The 20,274-nt window shown below is 35.0% G+C and overlaps 1 protein-coding gene across 6 annotated transcripts in view; it reads left to right on the forward strand.

The window, feature by feature from the left end:
* Window positions 1-20,274, forward strand: part of LOC145664394 (uncharacterized) — a 73,454-nt gene that overhangs the window by 44,017 nt on the left and 9,163 nt on the right. For all 6 annotated transcript variants that reach the window (XM_081731060.1, XM_081731059.1, XM_081731058.1 and 3 more), the window contains 2 exons: window positions 7,328-8,614; window positions 17,808-17,919. In XM_081731060.1, coding sequence (XP_081587186.1) covers window positions 7,328-8,614; window positions 17,808-17,919 — 1,399 coding nt within the window. The remainder of the gene's footprint in view (window positions 1-7,327; window positions 8,615-17,807; window positions 17,920-20,274) is intronic.

Raw genomic sequence — 20,274 nt, forward strand, 5'->3', positions numbered from 1 at the left:
GTTAGACAAGCTAAAACGAATACATAATTCATTATCGTTGAAGTACTGAAAAGGATTTTGCCTGTCTCTCATTATTCTTGTAGGTCGGATAGCATATCCATCTCATCCAGTACTTCAAATTCATCTAAAATATCCAAACTTTTGCAATCATATTCACTCTACTCATAGCTGATCACGACGTTAACAAGGATTAATCTCCCGTTTTCGATGGTTAATCTTAATCTGATGATTTGGCGATATAATCTTCAGATCAGTGTTGGTGCAACACATTATCCTCACTTGCATGATTAATTTTAGTTTAATCTCCATCCACGGATTAATCCTCGGTTGGTGCAACTGAGCATCAGAGAAATAAACATTTCTGGCATAAGCACATAATAAAAACTGCCTAGCGAAATTGAACAGGACTCGCAAATATTTCCGTTAAAAGTTTCAAAGTTAACGAAGATAGATCTATGTTGAAAAATAAAGTACATACATATAATGGGCATAGTGAGATAAAATTTTAAAAAAAAAATGTTGTACATAGGCCTACCGTATTCAGTTATATGATTTATTTATGCTACAAATTAATACACATAAAACACAGTGAACAACAACAACAAAACTACATACGGTTTTAAAGGCCAAGACAAAAAATTGATGTTATGCCCTTCACAGCGCTCCTCCCTCTACTTTTGACTCCCTTTTGATTTATTGTGTATATTATGCTTCTTGTTCCATGTCTCTATAGCAGCTAGGGAACGAGTTATTGGTATTTGGAAATAACTATGTAAATTGCACTTCGTTCAAAAACTCACACGGTAACTAGGACCTTATGTGGCGGTGTACTAAAGGTTAAATGTGTAGGATAACAAGTAAATGAAGACCTTTACAGACAACGTAGTTCATATACCTAACCTCTCACAGAATGTTAAGATTTTTCTAAACGCTACATTCCGGAACTTGAAAATTTTCGTTAAAAAGTATATTTTAACATCCGTTCGCAACACAGGTTCCGCCTAATCAAGAGAAATTTAACACATTTTGTTCTACATTTAAATTCATGGGACTAAAAAATTTCCGTTTAATAAGTGGCCTGTTGAAGACAGTTTTTACTGCATTAAAAGCCTGTATTCAAAAACCTTACGTCTGGTTTAAAAGAAAATAAATCCACTTTAAATTACTTTTTGTATCCAATTATGTGTAAATCCTAGAATATTTTCTTCTAGCGTAAATTGTCCATTTCAAACAACAATAATTTACAATGTATAATATTGATACTTTAAATGGAATAAAGTAATTTGTACAAGACATGGAGCATGAATGGGAAGAAGGTGGTTATCGAAAACATAACTGAAGACTTAGTAGGGAAGTTACATTTCGAGAGACCGAGGTGCGTATGAAAGCAATACAAGCTTATATTTAAATATTCTATCATAAACTCTTTTGAAAACTTGGAAACTTATCTCCTTATCTCAAAAAAGTAACTGCTGTGACAAGTTTTAGATTTTGTAAAGCAAATATTTTAATTAATTTAGAGCTCATTTTCAAAAGGGTTGTTCATTTCTTCCCGAAATATATTTTTCAACGGTTTCTTTGGAATGAACTCTGTCAAGTATGAAAAATAAATAAATAAATAAATAAATAAATAAATAAAAGCTACATCTAGGGAGTTTCATAGTTGAATAAACTTCTTACCAGACTTGAACCTGCTATGAAAATATAAGGAGGTCAAAAAATAGAGCTCTCCTGAAGTTTGAGCTTTTGCTGTCGAACAAAATAGAAATGTCCTCTTTTGAAAACAAGCTTACTTGCTTTGCAAAATATATTTTCTTCTTGAATTGTTAACATCTATCAACTTCAATCTATTGCTTCAAAAAGATTTTTCGCGCCCATTTAGTTGTAGTGCGACATTTTTGTCCACCCAAGAAAAAATTTATACCATTCAAATTAACAAATTAGGACTGTTTAAAAATTTCGGCCACTTCGATCACTTGCAGTGCGACATCATCAAATTTGAATTTTAACAAGCTCAGAATTTTCTTCATGTTTGTCCACCCAAGAAAAAAATTGTACCATCGAAATTAACAAAGGAGGGCATTTAAAAATTTCACCATTTTGATCATGTGCAGTGAGACATTTTCAAAGGGCCTGTGACACATCCATAAGGTCTGGGCCAAAACAACCGATTTTGATTAAACTTGGTAGACTAATAGGACATCTTGCAAAACTAATGTAATTAGCCGGTATTTGTCGAAAAAGCTGTAGTTTCTGAAATACAGTCGATTCATTAAAGATGATATTTGTCGTGATATCTCGAGAACGGCTCCACCGAGATCAAGCAAACTTTGCAAGCCATAGTAGATACATAATAGCTTTAAAACGAAATTAAAACGAATTGTCTGCACCTGCGCAGAATGCGCAAATAATTGTACGCATGCGCATATCTCGAAAACGTGAAGACTGCGATATATTTTTCTCTTGCTTAGTTTGAACTATATGACAAGTATAACATAATGCAAGAAAAAACTATACTCAAAGGTGAGCATTTTCAAGCAATTGAGGTGAGAAGATGGGATGCTCTGCCCCCGGACACCCGCCTCTAGTTACGCACTATTGTCGTGATCTATTGAAACTAGTGGTAGGCACAAAAACAGGTTTTCCGTAGAAAAACCGAACCTGCTTTGTAGAAAACGGATAACCGGTTTCGGTAAAAACCGAACCGATTTAGGTTAAAACCGGTTTCAGTGAAAAATCGGGGTTTTGAACCTTTTCAGAACCCGGTTTCGGTTTTCCTAAAAACCGAAAACCGGAAAACCTGTTTCTGTGCCTACCACTAGTTTCAATAGATCGCGACTATATGCCTCATAGTTTATCCTTACGCTCTCTTAATACTGTGTTACTATTGTCCAACATTGATGACTTAAAGTACTTGATATCACTACGACCCGAATATGGCGACTATTAACGTTAACTATATGACTTTTACATAAGTGTAATGGAAATGTATGACTGAGAAGCGAGACAGAGTGCGTAACTAGAGGCGGGTGTCCGGGGACAGACCACCCCAACATCTTCTCACCTCAATTGCTTGAAAACGCTCACCTTTGAGTCTACTTTTTTCTTGCATTATGTTATACTCGTCATGTAGTTCATACTAAACAAGAGAAAAATATATCGCAGTCTTCACGTTTTCGAGATATGCGCATGCGCACAATTAGTTGCGCAGTTCTGCGCAGGTGCAGACAATTCGTATTAATTTCGTTTTAAAGCTATCATGTATCTACTATGGCTTGCTAAGTTTGCTTGATCTCGGTGGAGCCGTTCTCGAGATATCACGACAAATGTCATCTTTAATGAATCGATTGTATCTCAGAAACTACAGCTTTTTCGACAAATTTCTGCTAGTTACATTAGTTTTGCAAGGTGTCCAATTATTCTACCAAGTTTTATCAAAAACGGTTGTTGTGGCCCAGACACCTTATGGATGTGTCACAGGCCCTTTGAAATTTAACTAGCTCAGAATTTTGTCCATGTTTGTCCACCCAAGGAAAAAAATTGTACCATTCAAATAAACGATGGAGGGCCATTTCAAATTTCGGCCACTTCGGTCACCCGTAGTGCGCATTTTTCAAATTTGAATTTTAATTAGTTCAGAATTTTGTCCAATTTCCGTACATGTTTGTACCATCAAAAAAATTTGTACCATTCAAATTAACAAAAGAGGCCCGTTTCAAAATTTTCTGCCACTTCAATCACCAGTAGTATGACATCTTTAAATTCGAATTCTAACTAGTTTAGAATTTTCCTTTTTTTGGTAAATTTTTGTATGACCAAGATAGCTGAAATTCGAATTTGAAAATGTCTCACTACAAGCAATCTAAGTGGCCAAATTTTTAAATGACCGTCCCTGGTTTATTTCAATGGTACAGAATTTATTCTTGGTGGTACAATAATGTTTAAAAATTCGACACAATTCTGTGCTAATTAAAATTCGAATTTAAAGATGCGATACAGGTGATCGAAGTGGCCGAAATTTTGAAATGGTCCTCCCTCATTTATTTGATTGGTACACAATTTTTTTCCTGGGTGGGCAAAAATGGACAAAATTCTGAGCTAGTTAAAATTCAAATTTGAAGATGTCGCACTATAGGTGATTGATGTGGACAATTTTTGAAATGACCTTCCCTCGTTTATTTAAATGGTCCAAATTTCTTTCTTGGGTGGACAAAAACGGACAAAATTCTGAGCTAGTTAAAATTCGAATTTGAAGATGTCGCACTACAGGTGATCAAAGTGACCGAAATTTAAAATGCCCTCCCTCGTTTATTTGAATTTTACAATTTTTTGTAGGGTTGGACAAAATGGACAAAATTCTGAACTAGCTAAAATTCGAATTTGAAGATGTTATACTACAGGTGATCGAAGTGAACGAAATTTTTAAATGGCCCTCCTTTGTTAATTTGAATGGTACAAAATTTTTTCTTAGGTGGACAAAAATGGGCAAAAATTGGACAAAATTCTGAGCTAGGAAAAATTCAAATTTGAAGATGTTGCACTACAACTAAATGAATCCAGATGTTTCTTTTAGTGTTCTTATACTGCCACAGGATCACATAATTTCAAATCCACACACATACGACACGAGCAACTTTAACTTCCGACATAGGTGACATGGAAATTTTGTTGTAGGTAATTTGACACCGTTATTTATATCTTCTTCCAAAAAGGTGACAGTCATGCATTATTGCCGGGAAAATGAATCACTCATTCCTTTCTTATTCTCCCTTCACATGACCTTGGAAGGTATTCTGAGCCGAGAAATTTGAAATTCCATTTATAAGGTAAGTTGTTGGACGTTAAAAATTATCAATATGATCGTTCCTTTAGATATGCATTTATATGCAGTAACAACATAAGCATGCGCTAACCTCCGAAATATGCAAATATATGCGCTATAAAACTTTGCTCTTTTACCCCAAAACACCTGAAACAAATTTCTGTTTAAAGAGCATATCAATATCACATCAGAAAAAAAACAACATACAAATATGCAAAAATCTGAAGTTATCAACAAAATCGCGGGAGTCGTATTTGAGAAAACTGCAAATAATAATTTCATCCATCCACAAGAGTAAACTACTATTTGCGAATATTTGTATGAGAAGTGGTTTATGCATCATTATAGGATTATTGAAGAAATATTTATTTATGAAATATGAACAAAAACGACTGAGTCGTGTTTGAGGAAACCGTCTGGGAAAAACTCACCTCCAACAGAAACTTTTCCTTCTGATTTTTTTTCAGAACAGCTGTTAGGCAATATTGTCAGGTTATTAACGAGATATTTATTTATGAAACGTAAACAAAATCGTCTGAATCATATTTGAAAAATCGTGTGGAAGAAACTAATTTCCAAGAGTAAGGAAGAAACAAATTTCCAAGAGTAAGGAAGAAACTAATTTCCAAGAGTAAATTACCCCTTATGGATATTTTCAAGTAGAAATGAGTTATGCTATATTGTGAGCTTATTTATGAAAAATCGCCTGGATCAATTTTGAGAAAATCGTCGGAAAAGAACTCAGCCCCAAGAGTAAACTACATCTTCTGGACATTTCCTAGAGAAATTTACTTACACCACAATAGGGTTGTTAGTGAGGTATTGATGTGTGAATTATAACAAAATCGTTAGAGCCATTTCCAAGAAAATAATATTTTTCTTATTTTCACCTTTCAGTAAAGTACCTTATTTCTCAGGGGTAGGAAGAAAATTCTAAAAAATCATCCTGGGGAACCTGGGAGATCTTGTAAATGGCTTAAGTTTAAAATTTGATACGTTGAATGGTAGAGCCTATAGACGGGCGTCGCATGTACAAATTATTTTGCCGTTTACAGCACTTCGATATCTCAAACCGTTCCGGAAATACGATAAACATTGACAAAGTTCTCAACACTGCTGAAAATGGCGTGTTTGTGAAAATTATTGAATATTATTGTTGTTTTCTTTCTCTTTTTTAGGATTACAGCAATAGCTTTTAGTAGTTGTCATTACAAGTTCTCGCAGTTACATGATTTAAGCAGTGTTGCAAAGTTCTGCAAAGTTTATCATATCTCTGGAACGATTTGAGATATCGAAGTGCTGTAAACGGCAAATATCATTTACACATCCATTACAAACCGTACAAGTAACTAGATATAATACTTATTTCAGTATTTTTTTTTTTCAAATAAGACCTTTCAAAAAATTCAAAATTTTCAATCCATGTAACTTCGTTCCTGTTCATTCGAAACAAGTCATACCTTGGCCATGGTATCCAACGCAAGATACTTTGGATATGCATTATCCTGTTTGTCTCTGTTGTGCTGTATGTGTGATAGAAATTTCCAAACTTTGGATGTTTGTGGTACTATAACATCCTTAGTTTGCAACACTGAATATTTTAAGTGGTATTTTAAATTTTCGTTTAACATGTTGATTTGAAATACGTAATAATCTGACGTACTGCCGTTTGATATTGGGTTGGTAACACTGTTCATCCGGTGATGTTACAAAATACCTAGGACTTTGCCCTCTCCCTAAAGTTTCTTGGTGCAAAATTTCGCTTTTCCTTTTACGATTTCTGAGGTATTTATTACTCTCGTTATAAATGGACCAGCCTGTATATGTACACAAGATTGGCCGTCAGTGGAATGACCCTAGGGGCATCCTGTCATATTTAGTAAAGAATAAAATTATTATGTTCACTTACAACTCGTTGACTCTAAACGGATTACTATATGGTTTATTAATTATTTCATAAGTGTATATTTAGTGCACTAAAGTTAAGTGCATATTTAGCTCCTTTTTTGATACTTAATATTGGTAAACATCAACTTTATTATAATATTAAGTTCTAGCTTTGAAGTTACGCGTTTCCGACAGGACTTTTTCTTCCTTTTTTGACATATTGTACTCATCCTCGTACTTTTGGCACTTCCTGTGTATGTTATGGTTTGTAGTGCGTGAAGATGATATTTTGTATTTCGGTACTTAGCTGGATTTCTTGTATTTTAGTTGAACGTAACTTTTTCTCAAAAGGAGGTTAGAAAATCAGATGATGGCAGTATTACAATGTATGCGCTGACTTCTGTGCAAAAGTATATAAACCTCTAATTTTTCTCGAGACGAAAGTATAAGGCTGCGCAAATATGTATGTGATTTCAATAATGACCTTTTGTATACCATAAGATACACCATTAAATATTGCCTTTGTAACTTAACTTAACTTAACTTTGTATCGTTAAAAACTTCTTCCGATGTTGATTTTCTTTTAGGGGAAATATATATTTCTTTTCTGTTTTACAGTCTGATGTATCCAGTATATCGTCGCTAACAACACCATCATCACCAATACCAGAAATTGACTTTGAGGAAAGATATCTACAAAATGCTATAGTAAATGAGGAAGCGAATGCAGTTCCACCTCCGTGTAATCCCGATAATTGCACTTGTAATGAATTAGATAACTTAGACAACGAAGATATTCAGGTGAATTATATCACCTCAAAATTGACAAAAATTACCAAAACATCTCAATATACTGAAGATAGGGAAAATCATGTCGTGGAAATAGATGAAATAGTGGTTAACATGGTTCAAATTGATAATAGTACTGCGCGCAAACAAATGGTAGAATATACTACTAAATTACTACATCAATTGGAAAATGCGTGTACGGAAAATGATTGGCAGCCACAATTGGCATTACCAAATGGAGTTATTGAAAATTGCAATAATGATGAATATTCTGATGCACAGGTGGTGCCTGCAAATGAGAGGAGGTCTATAGGTAACGACGAAGATAATATTAGCTCAAATGAAATTCATTCTAGGAAACGTTTGCATGATGGCACTTCTAAAGATAGACCACGAAACTTAGCAAGGTGTGATTCAGGTGAAAATTCGGTGCAGGACTCTAGTTCTTGTTCAGATGATATCTTTCCACGAAATGCTTCTGTCCATAGAAATAAAACTCGTGTAGACTCTTCTACGGTTCAGACTGATTCTGATTCGTGTAATAACAGTGAATGTGTAAATTCTAGGGACTTACATAGAAATGAATCGCCAGATACCAGTGTTAATATTGAATCATCTCTTCTTCATATTGAAGACAAAGAGGCAAATGTGGAAGGTGCAGAACACAAACACGGTTCGCTTCCTAATTCTCAGGAATATCTTTCTAGAAATCTCCGAAACTTACTCGTGGAAGGGACGGACACAAATAATGAGAATAACCGAATCTCTTGTGGTTTAGCTCCAAATAAAATAAAGAAATCTCCGCACAAAGTTGTACAGCCAAAACGAGTGTTACCTAGTAGAAAAAAGTCGGTGATTAGGAAGATGAATGAAATATTTCCTCAGAAGAAAACTCCATATTCTCGTAAAGTGGTAAAAGACGTGAGAAATAAGCAAGAAAAGGTGAAATCTCCAAAAAGAAAAGAATTTCCTGAGCTAACACCAAAGAGCCCCCGAAGAAGCAAGTCATATAATCTTCGGATGAAACAGACTGTGAATAGTATCAAGGAATCTCAAATTAGAATATGTACAAGAACAACTAGGATGTCTACTTCACATAAAGTATCTAAGAGCAAGGTAAGATTAATTTATAAAAAGTAAATGTTCTCAGTTGGTACATATTCGATCGAAAAACGAATAGAATATACGAGGGATAATCGGAAAATACAATTACAAAGTCTATTATGATTATGTGTGAGCCATAGCTAGAGGATCAAAACAACTAATGATAGAGGGCACTCAACACTAGTCCTCGATGCCATCACTTTTCTTTTTATTGAAGCACTTTATTGGTAGATGAGGTTTTCCATACCGGTTGGGTAGAAATCCGCGTCAAGTTTTCTTAGCCACCGTGAGGCAGCAATTTTGACATCATCACATGTCAGATAATGGTGGCCAACCATGTTCTGTTTTAGAACATGGAAAAGATAAAATTCTCTTGTTGCTAGGTCAGGGCTGTAGCCCTGACCTAGGGCTGTAGGATGTGCTCTAGTCGTTACCAGCGTAAACACTGAATACACTGAACAGATTTTTGCGCCGTACAGATTTTTCTCATTATCATCCAGGAGAATCACACCATGGCGGAGAAGACAAGAGCGTTTTCGTCTGATGACATTCCGCAACTTCAGAAATGTCCTGCAGCACATCTAATACCTCACAGAATACAGTCTACAAAACTTTCCTGAGCGAAACAGTCTCTTTGAATTTCTTCTTCCGTGGAGAAGATGCATCCTTCCATTCCATGAATGTCTGCTTCTTTGATGGAGGGACAGATGCAGTATTGTGTCATCACTATTCACTATCCAGTGAAGAAAATTGTTCCCCACCGCTGCGTAACGCTGCAGAAGATTTAGCGACGTCGCCATTTTGGTTGTCTTGTGGTTCGCGGATAGTGCTCGTGGTATCTATTTCGCGCACACTTTTCTATCCTAAAGGACATTAACCAGAATGTTCTTCACAACTGTATGGTAGCCCAAGCTCAGCTGATATTCAGCATAATATTTTTCTTCCGTCCACACGAATATACTCTTGTTCACAAGCACAATTCACGTTAGTAAATAGTTTAGGCACTTGGTCCACCGCTGTGTACGGGGTTATCATTAACAATACTGGTCCATCCTTCTTTGAAGGCGCTACATGTTACTTTGAAATTAAGCCTTCCACAATTTGCCTATAAATGTGAGCAGATGTAGTGCTTTTGGCCCACAGGAACCGCACCACTGACCTCACTTCTGTTTTTGACCAATTTTCCAGACAAGTCGCCATTTTAAATGTCCACTTCTCGGGTATATATGGTCAAAATCCGAAATCCCCAAACTTGCAACAAAACAAATATATTATCAATCTACAAATAAAATTTTACAGTTAATAATACAAAATTTATATGCTTTGTAACTTCTTTTTCTGATCATCCCTCGTAAGTAAGCCTGTTCGCTTTTAAGGTAATTTGTAGTTATAAATTGAGGTAGTCATGGTTATAATAAATCAATCCATTCAGAAACTAAGATCAAATTAAGATTTAAAATAGAGGTATTACATCTAGTTTCCTTTAAAACTACATTCATTAGTCCCTTATTGTCATGTCTGCCTCATACATCAAATGTTCCGTTTTTCATTTCCGAACCTTTATTGTTTTTTTATCATTCCGTTTGGAAACGATAATTTAAAATGACACTCTATAGATTTAATTAAATTTTACTTGTGCCGTTATTGTTTATTCTTCATGTTGCGCGATTTTTTTTTTTTGTGTGTGTGTGTGTGTGTGTGTGTGTGTGTGTAAATTACTTTATTAATTTGGTGCCGTAGTATTTAACTGCATTATCTGTCTGTTTAGTTGAAACAAGAAATATTTTTGAAGAAAAAAGTTACCTTTGTAGAGAATAAAGAAATACCAGAAAGAAAACTTAAATATGTATATATTGTCAATTAGTTGAAGTGCCCGTACTTGGCTCAGAATAAGAAATTAAGGAGGGATGTCCGTGTTTTGGCCGCGTAAGAGAAATTGATCACTGCATGCTTTGATATTGTTTGCAGAAGTTCAATTTTTGGTAGGTATATGTGTGTAGAAGTTTAGCATGTCTGTGTTAATTTTCCACCCTCTATTTTGCCTTTTACGCATATGGCATGAGCTCAAATTTTTAGCATAGCTCTAGAATTGTTTGCACCTTTTTCTTGAAAACTACTGGAGGGATTCGTTTTATTTTTATACTACGCATCGTACACTAGCTGGTAATGCTACCGAACTAGGATCATTTTTCTAGGTTACATAGAAAGCTAATAATTATTTTTTTTTTTAATCTTGAAAAATTTTATTGATGTGATTGTTTATGTTGTCCAAAGAGTAATTGAGAGAAATAATGGATAGAGGTACATATAAGTAAGATTTATGCAAAATTTGGGTACCCTAGCGTTAATAGTTCGTGAGAAAATGGTACATGAATGTCCAAAAACGCAATTTTGAGAAATTAAAAGTTTAAAATTTACATCAGTAAGGCGGATCACAACATTCAGAAAGTACAATAACCATATTCTTCGTCTTTGGCTGTCAGTAATACCAGTAAGCTATCAGTGTCTTTCGCACTAAGTTTACTAGCACAGACTAATAAAGAAAGCAAAGAACGTGGACGGAGAACAGTAAACAACAGTAAGCAAAATGATCTATCTATTCTTTTTCGAACGACAAAGCAAAAATATGTTTACTACATATTCTTTGTCTTTGGCTGTGTCTTCTTCATACTTCCTACTTCTTCTTTTCTTAATTCTTGATTTCTTAGTAACTTCAGGATTGCTAATTGTTCAGGTTATGTTATACGCTTTTTGTTCATGTCTCGCAGTATTTTGGAGGTGTATTCACCGTTTGAAATTACCATCTTTTCCAGAATACCAGTTCTTGCTTGACGGCTACTATTTAAACACAGAATAGCATTATACACTGCAATTTGTACGATTGTAGAACCTGCAAATGTAGCTTTTGGCCATCGTTGTCATATCAGGACATTGAAACTCTTATTGGAGTTCTGTATTTTCCCATGCAAACATTTTTCCAAAAGGGCGGGATCGCAAGAGTTCTGTAGATAAGTTTGATAGCAACCATCACTGCAGCAGGCAATAAATGCTTATATTCATAATGTTCTCCATTTGCTAGGGATCTGTTATACCCACACCAAAATTTTCTCCTTTGGGATAAAGCACATTCGTTGGTTTCTCGTCAGTTGAATATTTATGAAAGTAAGTTGCCCACACTGCTTTCTTCATCTCCTGAAGGTTGCCAGCGTTTTCCCTGATTGCTCTCGCATAATATATCAATAAGCTATCAGTGTCTTTCGCACTAAGTTTACTAGCACAGACTAATAAAGAAAGCAAAGAACGTGGACGGAGAACAGTAAACAACAGTAAGCAAAATGATCTATCTATTCTTTTTCGAACGACAAAGCAAAAATATGTTTACTACATCATTACAGAAGAGTAGAATGATCAAATAATCTGGAATGAAAATAAGATACGTATATTTAAAAATGAAAATACAACGGAAACACACGATAATTTGCATTTCTCGAAGGGAACCTGATGTCATACGAACATGAAACTTCAAAGAATGTAGATTCTGAAAATGATACTTTTCAAAAATCGAAAATTTTGACCCCAAACACGGACATCCCCCCCTTAAGGAAAATATTTGAAACTCACTGAAACGTTTAAATGTGTTGTTCACCCTCTCTTCCTGGGGGTAGATATGCAAAATTAATAGCAATTTTAAACTGGCCGAAGAAGGAAGAAAAATAAATGGAATTCTCATCATGATAATCGTACATGTAAGGGAAACCATTTTTTACCTTAAGATACGATGCATGCATGTACTTATGATGAAATGAAGGATCGTGGTTTTATTCTAAGAGTACTCACTAGTTTTCGGGCTTCTGATATAACCTTCTTTATACATTTTTTCGAAGGCTCACGATAGTAAGTAGACTGAGCTTTTTTGTAGACATAGCGACATTCTTTCCTCTAATTTGACCTTTTCTCCACTTTTAATGTTTTAGAGTAATAAAGTCACCAGTAGTGATATTATGTTTTCCATTTATTAGCATAATCTTGGTATGTTGTAGGTTCTGATTTTCTGTGTACCAGGAGCCGTAGTTCTTTGTAGATTTCAATGGCCTACTCATCTCTTCTTCATCTTTTAGCCTGGATATGTACACTCATGTCCAAAATGATTGTCGCATATCTATAACTGTCTTCTTGTAAGAATATAATTTGATAATGATTTTGCAGGGTACTTTTAATACTGATAAGCATGTGTATAATCGGGAAATGTATATTTGTGGTAAATTTCATAGGAATAGAATTATAAATACGAAAAGTAGAATGAGTAAAACAAAATGTTGCTAAATGGACAAGAAAGTTTTATTTTCGTTTTATTGTTCTTATTTACTGCTCTTTTGACATGAAATTTGCCACATACATGTCTTTGCCGATTATACACATACTAACATTATAAGAAATAACGGGCAAATTCGTTATGAAATTATATTCCCATAACAACATATTTATAGACATACGACAATAATTTTGGACATGAGTGTACATATATATATATATATATATATATATATATATATATATATATATATATATATATATATATATATAAAGAAAAAAGTATGTTCCTTGTAGTTTCTCCTTTTCTTAATTGATTCTTCCATAATTCCGACATTCCGTAAAAGTTACAAATTGTGGTATTATATGTCATTAATATTTTCAGTTGGTTCTTTAATTAGTAATGATCCCCTTTTTAAGATAGTATTTTTGTAGAGTTTTTATTACTAAATTCGAAGATATTCTAGTAGTCAGTCAGTAGTTGTTCCAGAGTAGTAAATCAATGTCTAGTTTTTGTTTTTTAATATATATATATATATATATATATATATATATATATATATATATATATATATATATATATATATATATCTTATTAATTTCCTTTCTGGTTTCTGGTTTAAAATTCTAGGATTTTATATATTGGTACTTATGTATCGATATATAATACGGCAGAAAGAGTGACCATATTTGAATGTGGATTGCCTAAGTCCTGCAATACACGTATACTTTGTTCATATGAGCAAATACGTATTTACTGGTTGAAGCTAAGGGTATATACTACATAAATATAATAGACCTACCTTAGTACCACGTAAGAAATCATAGAGTTGACAGAAATGATTCATTGATAAGAAGATAACATGGTACGAAGGTAGGTCTATTGTATTTATTATTAAAGTGCACAGTTTGAAGATTGTCACGCCTACATATAAGATGGCTTGAGTACACAAGTCCGCTTTTAAAAATTACATCTTCATTTGCTCATAATTACTTCGAATACACTGTTGTGTTAGACGGTGGGAGGCTGCCATTCTGTTAGTGCAGTCAAATTACCAAAATGTAAGGAACAAATTAGTAACAAGCTGAAAATTGGTACAGATGTTGGGAATGATGTTCTAAACAACATAGGGCATTTCCAGACAAATGTCAACCTGATAGGGGGAAAATGAAACTGCTGTCATGCACATATGCAAAACATCATTTGAAAGCTAATTTCATATAGAATCCAGATCAAAACAGATTAATTAAATATAGTTTGTATTTCACTGTCAAATAATGCTAAATATACAATAGATTATCCAAGTGATTAAAACAGGCAAATTGTATGTTGAGTTATAAACTAATATACAGAGAGATCGACAGCAAGATTTTGACCTTTTTTTTTTTTTTCACCGATGCACTGTCATCAGTATTTCATAAATCAAATAGTAAAATGAATATAGTGTATAAAAATATAATTATCTCCCATATTAAATAAGCACTATTTACATTCGTGTCAGTCCGGAACGTTTTCCATGTTGAACTTTATGTAGCTTGCCTGCATGTTTGTTAATTAAAAAAAAAAAATATATATTTCATATTTTCTGTCTCCTTTAAACAGCCTTTCAAATGATCCATAGGACTTTACTGTAGCTTCTCCATAACCGAGTAAACTGTGTTCCGGACTGACATTAAACTGTGTTCCGAATTGACCAAGTGTGTTCCGGACTGACAGATCCTTCTTTTTACCTGTCTGAACTTGTTTTTGCTCTCTAATCTTATCAGAAATTCTGCAGGGTAAACATCGAGCTTGTACTTATGAGCCTCTTATTTTTTATCTGGGTATTGTTGATTTGAAACTTCCAGCGACCATTTTCCAATATGGCGGCGAAGATCACATGGGATTTCAGGGGACTTTTAGTATGTTGTTCAGAACATCATTTCCAACATCTGTATCAATTTTCAGCTTGTTACTAATTTGTTTCTTTCTTCATTAAAATTTGAGCTTCATGTACTGCACTATGTGTTATAGTGTACCCTGCTTTATGCCATTATTGCCTTACAGAGGCTTGTTTGAAAATAGACGCGTCCCGGGGTCGAACTCAGAAAGTCAAGTCGGAGGAATGCACTGATTGAAGCGTAGAGTGAAGAGACTTGAAAACGATTTTTCATAGACCTTACATGCTGATGACTGCAATGAGTGCAATAATACTACCTTTCTGATACCGTAGATCGTCGTGTGCTTCAATTGCAGGTGTAAAATGTGTTGCAATCGTGTTAGTGTAACGTCTGCAGAAATACACATATCTCCTGTGTTATATTCGAAGAAATACGATCTGATTATGTTGGTGTCCGATACAGCACACAGCACTATAAGCATTGTCATAATCAAAAAACGTTCATGGAGTTCATCTGGATTACTGGAAACTCAGTACAGGAAGTTCTGGTTTATGCATTTCTTGTGACGTGATGTGTTTCACCACTCGTCAGAAGATCGGTAATGAATGTAGTGTTGTTACATTAACATGGTGGTTACAGAATTCAACGAGCGCTTGCGTATTTTCATTTTCGAGACGTTGCGCATGTTAAATTTTGTGTGGATGGAAATGAAGATCATCATGTAAAATTCACTTTCACTACGGTCCGACATCTATAAACGTGATGGCGTAATTTTTTTTGCAGCCCTACATGGGCTACCACTAACATATTCGAACGCGTTTCATGTTTAGTTCCGTCTGCACTGCCGCTGTCTTTCTAGAGAACGCTTTGTGATACATACTGCTGCAGAGCATAGGGAGAAGCAGCATCTTGCAAATTCAGCTCAGAGGTTTCTCGTGGCATGCATGGTTAGTAGCGAGAGATCAGATTTTGATTCCTGGCGGAAGCTCATGGAGTTGAAATCTCACATTAGGTTGCAGTTCACTTTTCATATATCCTTCTTGCTAAAGGGATGCTACACTTGTGCTGGAGTTTTCTCTGTTTCAGTAAGGAAATTACGTTTAATAAACCACTCTATAAAACAAATTCGTTTTCACAATGTCTTGCGCTTCTTGATTCACTAGAGTTGTAATAAGATACTACTATCTCATTCTGCTGATTTTACAGACCCTCTTTACAGATATGCCAGGAATGAGCAATCACCAAACTATAACAATAGAAGAAACGTTATAACATGTTTATTGTTTTTCCGCATATACCCAACGATCATTGAATTATGATCACCTTATCGAATAGTGAATTCAACCTTATTCCCATGGTAGTTTCGTAAAGATGCAAACCGATAATACGTAGCTTCGGACCTAGGCAGCAGTCAACAGGGAGGATTTGCACATGATAGGTAAATTTCAAGATTTATCGGTATTTGACAGAGGTCAAATTGTAGAGTTTCGAAAGGTTGGTGCCTCGATTGCGCGAAAGGATGCGGTAGTGAGATGTTCGGGATTTGTTTTAGTGAAAGTGAAAGACTGGTATCAACAGTCGAATGACAGACTATCAACAAAACGACAGAGGATGGCACAAGATTGATTGTTGAGAAGAGAGTCACATTTCAGTGAGTGGTATGAGTTCACAGGCGAAGCGCGTGTGGAGCAGCTGATAACCCAGTACAACTATAGCCAAATCGAAAACGTATCCCTTATAACCTTACGCCGTACATTTACACGTACGAATTATTTCAGCAGACGCCTCCTCATTCGGGTACACGAACACCCATATCTCTCCTGATGAAACGACCGTGCGAACTGCATGATAGAAAACTGGAAGAAGTTTGCTCTTTTGATGTATCACAGTGTTTACTCCAATCCATGGGTGAGCTGGAACGTGTTTCCCATAAAGTGCTCGAGCTCTCGTGCATGGTGTCAACACTGTAGGTAGGTGGCGGTGCTTCTATATTGTAGGACATTATTTACATGGCAAAAACTAAGTTCCTTATTAGCCTAGTGCCCGGTATCGCGATGTCTTAACAGATTAGGTTCACATTCCATCATATTAAATTATTTTTACTCATTGAAAATGGCATCTTTTGAAACATACTAGTTAAACACCTCTTTTGGAACATACTAGTTAAACACCAGAGGCAATGTTTGATGTGCACTCATGCGCGATAAAATTGCCAGATCTTCCTTCTTTGTGAAGAATACCATCATATCAATCGTGTATCTAAATATGTTGTAGGTGTTCGCTGTTTCCCAATTGTTGGATCATAACCATAGTTATTTTTCAACAAGACGGTGCCCCTTATCATTGGTGTGTGGAGGTTCGTGGCGATACAATTTTTCCCGGAGCTTGGTCTCACCAGTCTCCTGACATTACTACCTTTGATCTTTCTTTTCTGGAAAGACATTCTGTATGCAATGCCAGTATCTTCCCTTGCAATGTTGAAAGGATATCAATATCCATTGCATAGAATGTGCTAGTGATGTTAGACAGTACACGGGGTGAAGTCGAATGTTGCCTGGATGCATTGAAGTATCGTATCTATCCAGGAAGTGGATAATATTGCGTGTTACACGCAGTCGCACGTTATCCTGTTGGAAAGTGATTACATGCAGGAGCTGTAGTAAAGGGACCATAGTCATCGATGTACCATTAGTTGACCAAACATTGTCAATGTGTTATTATATGTGGATGAAAAATTAGTGATGGAAGAATAAGAGGAAGGTTCTGAAAGGTCTGTCAAGTTTTTCGGCTAGAATAAAATTGAAACTCTAACAGATCTCGATTGTTCAGTTCGTAAGTGAGTTATAGAACAAGTTGATTTTCCGTAACAATTTGTTTATTTTATTTATCTATGTAAGAAAGATGGTTGATCCACTTTCTTCAGTAATCAGAAGGACAAGTATATGTGCAATTGCAATGAATGTTTACTATTATTGATAGTCATTATATAACGTGATTTTAATATATTTTTCAGGATCCCGATGAGATAACTGTAAAGGATGATATTTTGGAACAGTATAATCCGAGACATTCACCAAGGCGAAAGACTCCAAAGAAGATATTTAATAATAGCAGAGCTAAACAAGGTATTTGACTTACGTGTATTCTATTGACCTTGCCAGTGTAATGATAGTATAGTATAAACTAACTACACTAAAACAAAGAAGGGGTTGCAGTAAGCTGCGAAAATAGGCTCTACGTTAAAATACGTAAATAAAAGTGTTTCAAACATAGTTTGACAAAATTTCAAGACTGATGCTGGTACTCTGTAACTCCTAATATAATAAATATTTGATCATGTAAGATTAGCGTTCTGATATTCTTTTGCTGGACGTATAAATATTTGGTAAAGAGAGCATATGCGCGCTTCTAAACACGGGTTATTGAAGAAACTCTGGCTCCCATTGTCATGGAACAAAGGGCAGACATTAAGTTCTGCTATAAGTTAGAGAAATCAGCAATTCGAGGCGAGATGATAAACATGATAATTCACGTCTCGTTTCCGCGACTACAATCGAGACGACATGAAAATTTACGGGTCTCGTGGGCAACACTATTTAAGCGTTAATTCTCAAATACTGCTTTTGTGATACATGAATCGTACTATAAAAACTATATAGGGAATTCCAAAACAACACTGACAACGTTTGGAAGGTGATTCCTGACACCAAGATACGACAAAAGTATAGATCAACTTAGGTGCACAAATGCTTCCTTTCGGAGTTATAGACTGTCGAAATAATGAAAAATTGAACTTTAAAGATCCATAGTTCCAAAACTATGGGACCTACCGAAGTCGGATCAAGACTTCACTTAGGAACTAATACGTGCCCTATTGAAAAATCCATGTTTCAAAATCCTGCGGTACTTCCGCAACAATTTTTATACAGGTAATTGGTGAGCACTTCAAATTATATGCCCGTAGCCAAACTCCTTCTATAAAAATTGTTGCGGAAGTACCGCAGGATTTTGAAACATGGATTTTTCAATAGGGCACGTATTAGTTCCTAAGTGAAGTCTTGATCCGACTTCGGTAGGTCCCATAGTTTTGGAACTATGGATCTTTAAAGTTCAATTTTTCATTATTTCGACAGCCTATAAATCCGAAAGGAAGCATTTGTGCACCCAAGTTGATCTATACTTTTTGTCTTATCTTGGTGGCATGAATCACCTCCCAAACGTTGTCGGTGTTGTTTTGAAACATTCTGTAAATTTATAAAGTGATTGTACGAACACAATGGAGAACAACTTTTAAAGAAACGCAGGTCCTTATACTCTAATGATAAATATGGTGTGAATGTTGTTACGCCAGTCTCTTCGTAAACCTTCCGTTACGCTGAAGGATTCTTATAACTTCTAGGTGAAATTAAGGAAATGATCAGAAATTTTTCAAAACGAGGCGAGAAAATTTTCGAGACAAAACGAGGAAAGCTTTTTCAGTAATCAAAACGGGAGAAGAAAGTTATTCGAGAAGCAAGACGAGGCGAGATCTAGAAAATTAACGAAGTGAAACGAGGAAACCTTATTTGTCGTCTTATCTCGTGGACAGCACTATATTAGAAGCATTTATTATTCTATTGGTAATAATATTACTTCTGTGTTACACAATAGATTTCATGGTTTACCAAAATTTGAGACAATCAGTAGTTCCCATTTATGTAATACTTATTATTCTATTGCTATAGTATTCAATCAATGTTCAAATGAGACGTTTATGCTTGTGACGTAACATTTTGTGTTTTCGCTGCAAAACTGTTTATTATATCTGAATTAACTGTTTATTAGATCCCTATTAATACACTGCGCATTTTAAACTAATTGCGTAAGTTCTGTTTCATACATTATCGAATGGAAAGAAGAAAAGCTACTTCTTATTGTAATGATGAGTTGTGCTATTATAAAACGCTTAAACTCTTCTATACATTCTAATAAATGGGATACAAGTGTGATACCTAGAAAAAATATGAAAAAAGTAAGCATACTTCTTCCTGGTGATAAAAATTTAAAGTACTCGGTGAAAAATTAATTAGCTTAAATTGTTTCTTTGCAAATCCACATTCGAAACACAATATACTGTTAATTTTACCCGAGTGTTTAGTTCGTAAAGGGATTCGCACAGTTCTTACAGAAATGTAAAACTTCAAGAAACTTGTTCTTGAAGCTAAATTCTGAATTCTGTCACTCTTGGGGCTAAATTCTATCGCTCATTCATCCAGTGCTCGTGGTCCCGGTTTCGGTAAGTAATAAGTTCTGACCTAAAGTTCCTTGCGAATAAAGATGTTAAAATATAATCAATTAGTTTCGGAAGAACTACTTTAATTGATGCTGATGGGTCACAATAACAGATCTTGTAGACGCAGTAAGTAATCACATTTACATACTACATTATTTACAATAATTATTAAGGATGAATACATGTATATTTCAGTAATGTAGTTTGA

The sequence above is a fragment of the Thermobia domestica genome, chromosome 11, assembly GCF_964235325.1.
Source record: "Thermobia domestica chromosome 11, izTheDome1.hap1.1, whole genome shotgun sequence".
NCBI lineage: Eukaryota > Metazoa > Arthropoda > Insecta > Zygentoma > Lepismatidae > Thermobia > Thermobia domestica.